At 38.9% G+C, this 10990-nt stretch overlaps 1 protein-coding gene across 1 annotated transcript; it reads right to left on the bottom strand.

Annotated features, from left to right (window-relative positions):
- Positions 1–4674: 4674 nt before the first annotated feature.
- LOC119777075 (putative claudin-24) lies at positions 4675–5852 on the bottom strand. Its single transcript, XM_038275842.1, has one exon. The coding sequence runs from the start codon at positions 5632–5634 to the stop codon at positions 4981–4983; it is 654 nt and encodes a 217-aa protein (XP_038131770.1). The 5' UTR covers positions 5635–5852; the 3' UTR covers positions 4675–4980.
- Positions 5853–10990: the final 5138 nt, after the last annotated feature.

Genomic DNA, 10990 nt, shown 5'->3' with positions numbered 1-10990 from the left:
GCATAAAGTCCACTGCTCTCATTAAGCCAGAAAAAAGAAAGAAAACAATATGCTCAGTTCAGGTGTTTTATAAAATATGTTTTTTTAAATATTTTTTTCTTTAAAAAGTCAATGTATAACATGCATGTTTTAACACCATTTTATTTCAGTGTTAAATTCCGTTTAAATTAACAGATTATAATTAAAAATGTCTCCGGACCTTTACTGGTTGATGATTTTCTTTATTCGGATGCTGCTGATTTTTAATTGGTCTCCTCCGTTATAGAGGTAGGGGTTGATCGTTGCATGCTCATAATCGAAAACATTGTTGAAAAGTCTTGGGTTTTCCTCAGTTTTCCTCAGGTCATGCAGGGGACACAGAAAATGTGTTAAAAGATGCTCTAAATAGGCTAAAACTCAACTTGGTGGCGTGCATGTGTGGAAAACTCATGTAGCATAATGCTATGGATATAGTATTTCATCATTGCATAAATAAAGACATAAAGATTGAGCAATTAGGTTTGAAAGAAAATCTGTTAAAGAATAGGGAAGATATTCGCCTTTAAGCAGGAAGACAATTACACTGTCAGAGCTTTAAACGACATAAAGGTCTGTTTCTGGAAGCCAAAGTCCCCACATATCACAGAAACTTGATTTTTTTATTTATTGAATTATCCCTATCTTGTTATTCAACTGAGTCAGTGTTCAGCAGCTTGTTTATCCAACCCTCGGTTCCTTTGAAATTTGTTTGTTTGCGTTCGGATGTATTTAGACATAATCTGTCATGAAAAAGAGATGTAATTTCCTTCCAGTTCCAGCACTGCCCAAACTCATAGGAGCTAGAAACGGGACAATCCACAGGAGAATCCCCACCGAGGATTTTGGACCCTTCCTGCATCTAATAGCCTCCATCTGGGATACAGTAGGCCCTCCCTGACAATTCTATGGAGGACACAAACTGAAAAACTTACAAATAAATGTAAATAAATAAATAAATAAATGAAATACATCAACATTCCATGAAATAAAAAGTTAGAAAATTAGAGCTGACTGCTACAATTTATTAATTTTCATCATCCTTATTGTATTTATATATTTTTTTTTCAGGTACAACTGAGATAAGGAATGCAAGAAGTAAAAAAGAAATAATGAAATGACAAAAAGAAGCAAAAATTAAGTAATTTGCAGAGCTTTGTGAACCTCAAATGATTGTAGTATTTTACTTTTCTTTTGCCTCCCTCAGCAGTCGGTGGGATTTTTTTTATTCTTCATTATGATTCTCAGTGTTTGCACAAAGTGTGTGCCCTTAAAACCATAAAGCACACTAACTTTACACTTTACCCCACAGAGATACATCAAAACAATCTCCTGATTGGCTGATCAGTCCCTTTTGATGACTCCTCCCCTTCTCTGTCTAATAGGAAGTAGGGAGAGGCTGATGTGTGTTTCAGAGGAACAAACCAGACACCACCAATCAGAAAAACTCACAAGAAGAGAAAAGACAATCAGAGGAAATTTATTGATACAATTACTTGGTCTTTGGCGCTCAGACCTCGGCAGAAAACATGGCGCTGATTTTGATTGATATGCATGAACTGGAGTATAGAACAGGGCTGTTTTCCCCCAGGCCTGAAACTGGTGGTGGAGTGAAGATAGATGAAGTTGGTCAGTCTGTAGACTGCTGGTTAGTGAGACGGTCTGCTGAGCTTTATGGGGAGATCCAGTGGACTGCATGACCTGATACTAGAGCTTCACTCAGGGACCTGGAAGATGGAATCCAGTTTGGATAACACAGGTTCAGAGAACCTGTACATGATGAGCAAGCATGAAGCGACAGTAGAGAGGAAAAACTCAACATGGCAGTCTTCTGCTGGACTGGTTGAAATGAGACGCAGAATGCAGTAAGAGTCCGAGAGGAATGAAACTCTGATGAAGTTTTAGCTACGATGGTGGAGGAGGGGCAGGAGGTGGGTTGAAACGGCCGGGGTCATCTGAATGAAGTCACACAGTGCAACCACCGCCTGCGCACAGGAGCAGAGTAGTTGCGGATCAGAGGCCTTTTAAGATGAGATTTGGATACCGATTGGCTTTCGTGGAGGCGTGGTTCATAGCTGATTGGCTTTGTCGAAGGTGGATGTAGGAAAGCCATCAGTTTCCTCAGTTGAAATTCCTCCTCGGCTCCATTTGTCTGTCAAAGAAGCTGAGCTAAACAGAGTCAGAACCAAGACTGATCACACTGCTGGGACAAGGTCCATTTTCTTCATACTGTTTTTTTTTTTTTTTAAGGGCATTTCATCCCTGTGCTGTGTTTCCTGAGCTCGTACCATCATCAGTGACCCCTCTCACCCCCACCATGGACTGTTCTCCCTGCTGTCCTCTGGGAAGACACTTTGCAGCATTTGATGCTGGACCAGTAGGTTCTGCAGCAGCTTTTTCCCCGCTACCATCCGACCGTTGAACTGTTGAAATTCTAAACTGGACTCTGCATCACACTTGCACCATTATCTTGCAATACCAAGGTGTCGAACTTTTATAGTATTTTAAATAGGACACAACTCAAATGTTCTACTGCATTTTTATTTTTGCACTGCACTAAACCATATCATATCAATGCCCTTTTGCACCATTATCTAAACTGTTCTCTTTTTTTCTCCTACATTGTGTACACTCTGATCACTGCTGCACTTTTATTGGTAATGTTTATCTTTCTCCAATTGCAATCTCATTACACTATCCTAAGCTGTATGCATGTTGTTTTACATACACTATGCATACAAAATGTCTTTAAGTCTTTAACTACATGTCTGCTCTGTTTTAAAGCCTTCAGTTGTTTCTTTGAAGAAATGTACCCAATTTGTTGTCAATGTGAGGTATCTCCCTGACTTATCCAAGGGGAGGAGGGGTCAAAAAAATAGTGAATAAGATTGAAAAAAGTAGGTAACCTTGATAAATATGAAAATAAAAGACAAATATCACTCAGGAGAACGAAACTGCTTAAACCAAAGCTGCAAACACAGATGTATAAAGATGGTATCAGATGTTATAATGTGGCGTCTCACTCTGTTCTAAGCACCTCTGGGAGGCTCAAAGGAGCCACAGTTAGAGCGTTAGAAGTAAAGTCTGTGCTGCCTCGGGCCCCTCAGGAGACGTGCTTGTGTGACAACATCATTACCTAGTATTAACTTCATTCTGTAAGCGCTGACTCCTCAGAAAGCATATAAGGTTCATAAATCGTCCAACTCCCTTACTTTAACACATTTCGTCCACCGTACCTGTGTGTATGAAAGCGATGTGGAGCAGTTTGGCCTGCAGCGACACACTCTGACCCCTGGCAAATTTGTGTAATTATGTCAACGTGTGCTGCATTCTTCGACCATTAAAGTATTCATTAAACACAGCTTAGCTCTGTGAGTGACCAGGAAATCTGATGGAATTAGCCTCAAGCTGTGTTTCCATCGCCGCAGACAAACCTGATGGCTGTTTTTAGTCCTTCTGGCCCCCCTACTGAACCGGGCGTCTGTGGGTGACGGTGGTTCGTCCAGTCCCTGAACCTCTGACATAACAGCAAATTAAGTCTCAGCTGAACATTCGCGTCGTTTCGCATTTCACCAACACAGACCTCTTTTAACAAAGATTGTCAGGAAAAATATAACAGTGAAAAAAGACTTAATCTGATACAGTTGATAACATCATTGGATTATAAGCTGACACAAAATGCAGTTTCAAAATAATTCCACTTTTACAGGGAAATGCTATTAATTAGTTAAATCATTGTCAAACAATGAATACCCTTTTTTTTTTGTTAGATTGATTGGCACACCTGGGCCAATTACAAAGAGAGAAAACACTTAAAAAGAACCTGTCTGACAACATGAAGTAGGCTCAAACACAATGTGTGATGATTTAAATAAATTCAAAGATAAGAAAAATAAACACATGTCATATCAAAAAGACAAAAACAACCCAGCAGTAGCTTAACTAGAATTATTAGTCTGAGGAAACATCAACAGCTCATCCAGAAAATCTCAAAAGGAACCAAAGAAAATCTAAAAGTAGTGTTTATGTTTCAGCAATAAGAAAGAAGCTGTGCAGAAATATAGATTTCCAAGGCTAAAATCATAAAAAGAATTAAAAGACTCATCTTATATTTGAGAGTTTTCAGAAAGTACATAATTTATGATTATAATGTAAAGATGTTCACAAAAGCAGCATTGGCTTTTTTGGAGACAAAGTTTGCATTTATTTTGGTTCCATTTTTTTTTTTTATGAATACCTTTATGAGACTCTGGTTCAAGTAATAGAGGATCAGGATTCTTTTAAATTTGTAACCACTTCAGGTGTAAAAAAAAAAAAGGGAGGGAAGCTAATATTTTAACATTAGGTTATATGAAAATAAAAAATGTGCAAGTTACGATATTATGATGAAATGCGGTTTGATCTGTTTTGAAAAAAAATGTTTGAAGGACAATTGCTTCATTTATTTTAAAGTGAATATAAAAGAATTAAAGAAAAACTCAAATTAAAACAAATATCCAGGATGCAAAAAACAGAGAAAAGATTTAGCATATTTCATGCTATAATTTTAAACCAGGACAGAATGCCGACCCAAACACCTCTTATGAATCCACACAATCGACTGATTGGATGCATCCAAGAAGTAGACCAGACCCAGAAATGATCTGTGACTGATAGGTATTAAAAGCAGGCTTAATAAAAGCTTTTAATAATTTATTTTTAATTTTGGAAATGGTAAACAAGTGGTGAATTTTATAAAACCTCCCTTTACAGTAGTATTCTCTTGTCGTAATCACAGCAGGTCATCTTGTAATGCAACATCTGATTGTTTTATGTGAGTAATTTTGAAAGATTACAATAACAAAATTGCCGTTGTACACTGTACTTGCATTTAATATATATATATATTCAGATATAAATAATTTACATGATCGGTGCAAAGCAATTTGAAGTGCAGCTCTAGTGGTGATCCTGCTGATCTGTTCATTAAACGTACTCCAAGTGCTTTCTGAGCTTACGGTCAAAGCTCATCACCTGGTGGTGTGGTTCAGGCTGATGCTCCACCAGGAAGCAAAGGCTGGAGGACACCATGATCAGCCCAGCCACAAACAGGAGGAATCCCGCAGCCCAACCGATGAACAATGCGTCCCCAAACTCCCAGCGAGGCACCACCTCTGGCACCGTCTCATCAAAGAAATGCATCACCGCCAAATTGGCGATGTAAGACACGGGGACCAGACAGAGCACCCCGGACATCATCCCCAGAACCCCTCCTGTGATTTTTAGAGCCATCTTGGAGTTATGGCCGTTGTAGTTCTTGCAGTTGTTGATCAGGTGAAGCCCTGGTATGGCCACCAGGATTCCCAGCAAGGCCATGGCAACGGCAGTGCACATCAGGATACGGGCCAGTTTAAGGTGTCTAGAGAGGCCCAGCAGGCTGTCATAGGATCTGCACTCCGTGCCACCGATGTCCTGGACCACGCAGGTCTCCCACAGTCCCAAATCGTAGCTCTCTATCGGCAGCAGAGACGTGGACATGGTCAGCCACTGCGGCAGGATGGTGCTGGCCAGAGCGCAGAGCCATCCCCCGATGTAGACCAGCATCCCCAGCAGCTCCAAAACGCAGGCGGGCGAGTCCATGCTTCTCCCTGCCTCTCTGGCCTCCACACTCGAGAAATCCGTGAGAGTTCCCCTTCACCGGGTTCACGAGGGATGGAGAGGCCTCTTGATGTCCCGCTTTGGACAGAGGCTGCTCAAATTAGAGCTGACTGCCCTGGCTCTGGGCTTTTTCACAAACGCTTTCCACTCAGAGGAGCACACATCTTCTGATGCAGGAAGGAGAGGGGGCTTGTTTGGACCTCCCCTTCTGTGATCCCGCCGCCGTGCCAATGGGAAGCAGGAGCAGAGGCAGAGATGGCTGCGCTTAGATAAAGCCATTGTCACACATTTCCCTAAATTTCAAGCTGCAAGAAAGGCCTTACATTAAAGGAAGGATATCTGTCTGTATTATAGTAGAAAAATACTTCTTCCATGTCAGTTTTTGCATCCTTTATGTTTTATTCTGACTTACATTGATTTCAAAAGACAGAAAACTAAACAGTTCATCCTGCACATGTAAGAAGCCACTAACTCCAGATGTAAATCTCTCTAAGATTAATCAAATAAAATGCTTAATCAACTTAAACATGTTTAAGTATCAATATACGGTGCAAAGGCAAAGAAACTGGGTTGCAAATTGTGTCATGTTCATCAGTTTGGGCTAACAGCTTTTACAGTCAGGCTGCATGTGACTGAATGTGAAACAACAGAGCAGCTTATTGTCTCGTCTCTTACGAACACTGCAGAGCCTGTGGGAAACAATCGTAGGAGGCTGCAGATCAAAGCCGAGATGTGAGAAAATGTTTCCCGTTCTTAAGAACATTGTTTCAAACCGCAAACAAAAAGGCAATAAAATCCCCAGCTGAGCGTGCTCATGTCCCGACAAAGATTCGAACAGAATCAATCTCCTGGTGGAAGGAAAAAAAGGAAGCTGCTGTTTGTATCCTAACAGTGTGAGACGGACAGCTTCTGAAGAAACTTTCCCCAGCGTTTGAAGTCAGGAGAGGAGAGAGGAAACCACCGCTTCTTTGTTAGTTCCTTCTATGCTAATTGTTACATATTTTTCTGCTGCTTTAACAGAACCTTTTTGAAAAACAGAGGCGATGGATGGCATCTGGATCGTTGCAGTTCCTTGATTCCCTCACATGGGGCCGACAAACCTGTTTCCTCTTTCTGTTTGCTTCCACTGCAGTAAAGCTAATTACACATAGAAACCTAATTGTTAAGTTGTTAATTTACATTATTTATTTCAATTTGTTGGTGTTTATTTTTGTTTTTTAATGACTGGCATTAAACCAGACGAAAGCTTTACTGTTTTAAATCAGATATAGTTACCAAAGTTATTTGTAATCTCTGAATTCCAGAATATATATATATTTTTTTTTACTTGCTGAAATGATTTGCATGTTTCTTCTAACAGAGCATGTTTAGCTAAGTAGGTCTGCATCCAGTCTGGCCCACACTTTGCCAACAAATGTTTAAAGTCATAGGGAGGTCATATTTAAATGTCAAATCCATCCATCCACCCTTTATCCCAAGTGGGGTCATGAGGGGTGCTGGTACCTATCTCCAGCTGTCTATGGGCAAGAGGCGGGGTCCACCCTGGACAGGTCGCCAGTCCACAGCAGGGCAACACAGAGACAAACACTCACACCTAAGGAGAATTTAGAGAAGCCAATCAACCTAACAGTCATGTTTTTAAACTGTGGGAGGAAGCCAGGGTACCCGGAGAGAACCCACGCATGCTCAGGGAGAACATGCAAACTCCATGCAGCACCAAATATTTGTCTGATAAAGATGCTAACTTCAGTATTTTTTCCTTTGTTTACATCGCTTTTGTCTGCAGGCATATTCTCTTTCAGCTCCTAAACCTTTTATATCACCTGTAACTAAGCATTAGAGAAGTCATTAGTGACACCGCTTACCAGGGGCGTAGCCAAAAATCTTTTAGAAGGGTGGCCAGGCAATAACCAATGGTGGCCGAAAGCGGATAGGCACCAGAACCTCAGGGTCAATCTACACTGCTCCAACACGAAAATAAATGAAAAAAACATCCATATTTTCAAAACAAAGACAAACTATACTTTCCTACAGCCTTTGCCAACAAATAGACACATATATTTAAACATCTGTAATTTCTAGATAAAAGGCATAGTTTTGAGTTCTGGGGTGTAAATCTCTTCCATTGTCATTGCTTACCTACTTTTATCATAAATATTCTGCGTAAAATTGATATTTACAAGCGCTAATATATAAATAAATTGATTATTTGATAAGTTTTTATTAAAATTGTTATTTTATCTTTGATTTCACTGAAGACTCTTAGATGGTTTGCAGAGACACATAATTTTCTCTTTACCCCATATAACACAGAATCTAGTTCTGAAAAGAGCATGAATTCTATACTTATCTTTAATGTTAGTATATTTATGTGTAAAATTAACCACAAAATTTTTTTTTTTTAATACTCCACTTGAGAGTATTACTGCTGCCACCATCTATATTAGAGGGGGAAAAAATGGTAGGGGTGGCCAATGATTGGCTAAGGGTGGCCATGGCCACCCCTGGCCCCCCATCTAGCTCCGTCCCTGCCACTTACACAGTTTTATTTCCTTTCCCTTCCGATGCAAAAGCTCCCCAGGTGTTGCTGCCCATAACTAAAAGAGTTCCAGATTTTTATCTAAACTTTTTTGTCAACTAACGTATAATTTGACATGTTTCAGCTTGGAGATGAACGGTTCCTAAGAATATTAGGCAATTCTTATCCTCAGGGTTTTATCCTCATCCTTCCGTCGATCATCTACTGTAGAACAGGTTCTTGACATCAAGTAGTTATATATTATTTTTTTATTTAATCTGCCAAATCAGCTTAACGATCCAAATATCATCTAATCTCATTTACTTTGGTGTTTGGGAACTGATACAAATGCATGGCATGCAGGCTTTAAAGTCGTAGGGAAGTCATATTTAAATGTGAAATCATTCTGGCTTAAACATGTATATAAATGTACTCTTTATCAGACCACATTGTCCCAAAATTTCGAAAAGTTCTAATTTAAAAAAAAAAATCTTAAAATCTGTGGGGTTTTCTCATTATTTTATGCAGGCCAGTTAGTTAAACGTCAGCTTGTTCACCTAAATTCGGCCAGTCATATATAAACGGTCATCTGTCAATCAAATTTTTTTGGTCATAGCATCTTGATTGAAATGTCGCTGCTAATATACGCAACGGTTGAAATAAGAAGTAAGAATAATTTACTTTACCATTGAGTTACGTCAACTGGCAACTGAACAGAACTTCAAGCAGAACTAATTAACTTTAATAAAAGCTTTTCCGGATCCTTCTGGAGGTAAACAAACTGTTTATGCACTGATTACGTGTTTTCGCATTTCCTCCCACAGTCTGTGGCCTGAATGTTGTGCTTGCAAATTTGTCTGTCATAAGACGCATTAGACGTCATATATGTTTCACAATTTTACCATTTTGAGAATGAATGTATTAGTAACTGTAACCAGAGATTAAAGTTAATTAATCTCTTCTTTTATTCAAGAGTAAACAATCATTTCAATGGTCATCAAATGATAATCACTGATAATTTGCTCAATTACCAGCTACATTGTAATTTTACTTAAAAAATATTCTTGTAAAAGTATAGCTACTCTTACTTAAGTAAATTTTCTGGTTACTCTACCTATCACGAGTAACTTGAAAGTCAGGTGAAAATAAAATAAATATTCTCATTGGAAATTGTTCATTCTTTCCTAACTTATCCATTGATGTGGAAAAGTGCTTCTTCTGCACAAATTTTTTTATTTAATCAAGTTCTTGATTAGTTTTTTTTGTTGTTCTTTTTATTCTTTATTTAATTTTATGCTTGGAAACACAAGCTTTTGCTCATTACTCTGTATGATAATATTTTAAATATTAGCCCAGATGTTATGAGCCGATAATTTCTCGATACTTAAGCGGCCATTTTACCAAGTATGTTTTTACTCTCAATTGACTCATTGCTTAAACGTTTGCGGAAACATTTTTAAATTACTGGTATTGTTACTTGAGTGAAAATTTGGGGAACTCTACTTGGCGCTTATGAAACAAATGGCATCAATGTCTGTTTTTTTGTAAATTGTGCTCTAAAGGTATTTGTCTGGACAGTTTACCTGTAAGATAAGGGGAGTTTTGGGAGATGTCTGCTACCCTTTTCCTGGCCCTGACTTGAGTAAGTTGTTTATGGAGGGACGATCGACCCTAATAATCCAATCTGCAGACCTAGATGTTTATTTTAGTTTGTCCCATCTAGGTTTTCTTGTGTGCATTTAGTCTCAGTAGGCGTCTATCAGGGAGTTGTTTTATGCTCAGCTTGGCATGGTGAGTTGATAGAGTGGTCACATGACCACATTCCAAGAGTCAAGTCACAATAAATTCTCTAAGCTTTTGCCCAATGTTGGCTCCAAGTGTCACTGATACATCGCTGGTTCTTACATTTTTGGGATCTAAGTGTCATGGTCAGGTAAAAGATCATGGGTGGTTCCAAGGATAATGGTCAGGGTCTGGGTTAGGCCATGCAAATAAATGCTAAATAAGTAGAAGTCAGTGCAATGCTTTTCATTACACCAAAGCAGAAATCCAGGTGAAGTGGTGCACAGGTGCCCTGCTGGAGAAGTTATGGGATGGTTCCTGCAGATTATGGGCATATTTACTGGTTCTGTCCTAAATTGAAGGTCTTCTGGCACAATGTTAAGCAGATCATCTCTGAAACCCTGGACACAATGTTGAAAATTTCTTTCACCTCCTTGTACCTTGGAAAACTCCCTGAAGGGCTCAGTTCAAGTGACACATATTTACTAAAGATTTTCATGATTGCAAGCAAGAAGAAAATCACCAAATGCTGGCTCCAGTCAAGCCCCCCCCTACCTTGAGGCTCTTTATAAGCATTACACACAATCCATGAAATGGAAACATTGACTTTCTCCCTGACTCTCCAGAAGGAGAAAGGAGAAGGACTCTGGAAAAAATGGAACAGTTACTCAAAGACAAATTACTTTTGTGAATTGGAAAATATATCCGCCTCTTCTGACCGTTAGTTGTATCCCCTGCTCCTGGGTTGGGGTCTATGTGTGTTATTTTTATTCTTGTGATTCATACACTGATCTATATACTGTATGTGTGTGTTCTAGCACTCATCTGTTTGTTTTTTACCTTGTTCAAAAACTAAAAATAGTTTAATAATATAGTTAAAAAACAAAAAAACAAGGGTAATCATTACACAAAATTTTTAAACTCAGAATTAACAGCAAGGAAAATACTGATATCAATTTTGATACCATGTGGAAAAAACCCTGCAAAATCGTAAAAGGCATAAACAAAATTTTTCTGACATGAAAAACTCAATTTTCT

This window comes from Cyprinodon tularosa, unplaced genomic scaffold (genome assembly GCF_016077235.1).
Source record: "Cyprinodon tularosa strain WSP-4 unplaced genomic scaffold, ASM1607723v1 ctg98, whole genome shotgun sequence".
In the NCBI taxonomy this organism is placed as follows: domain Eukaryota; kingdom Metazoa; phylum Chordata; class Actinopteri; order Cyprinodontiformes; family Cyprinodontidae; genus Cyprinodon; species Cyprinodon tularosa.
This window is presented reverse-complemented; position numbering and strand designations above follow the sequence as displayed.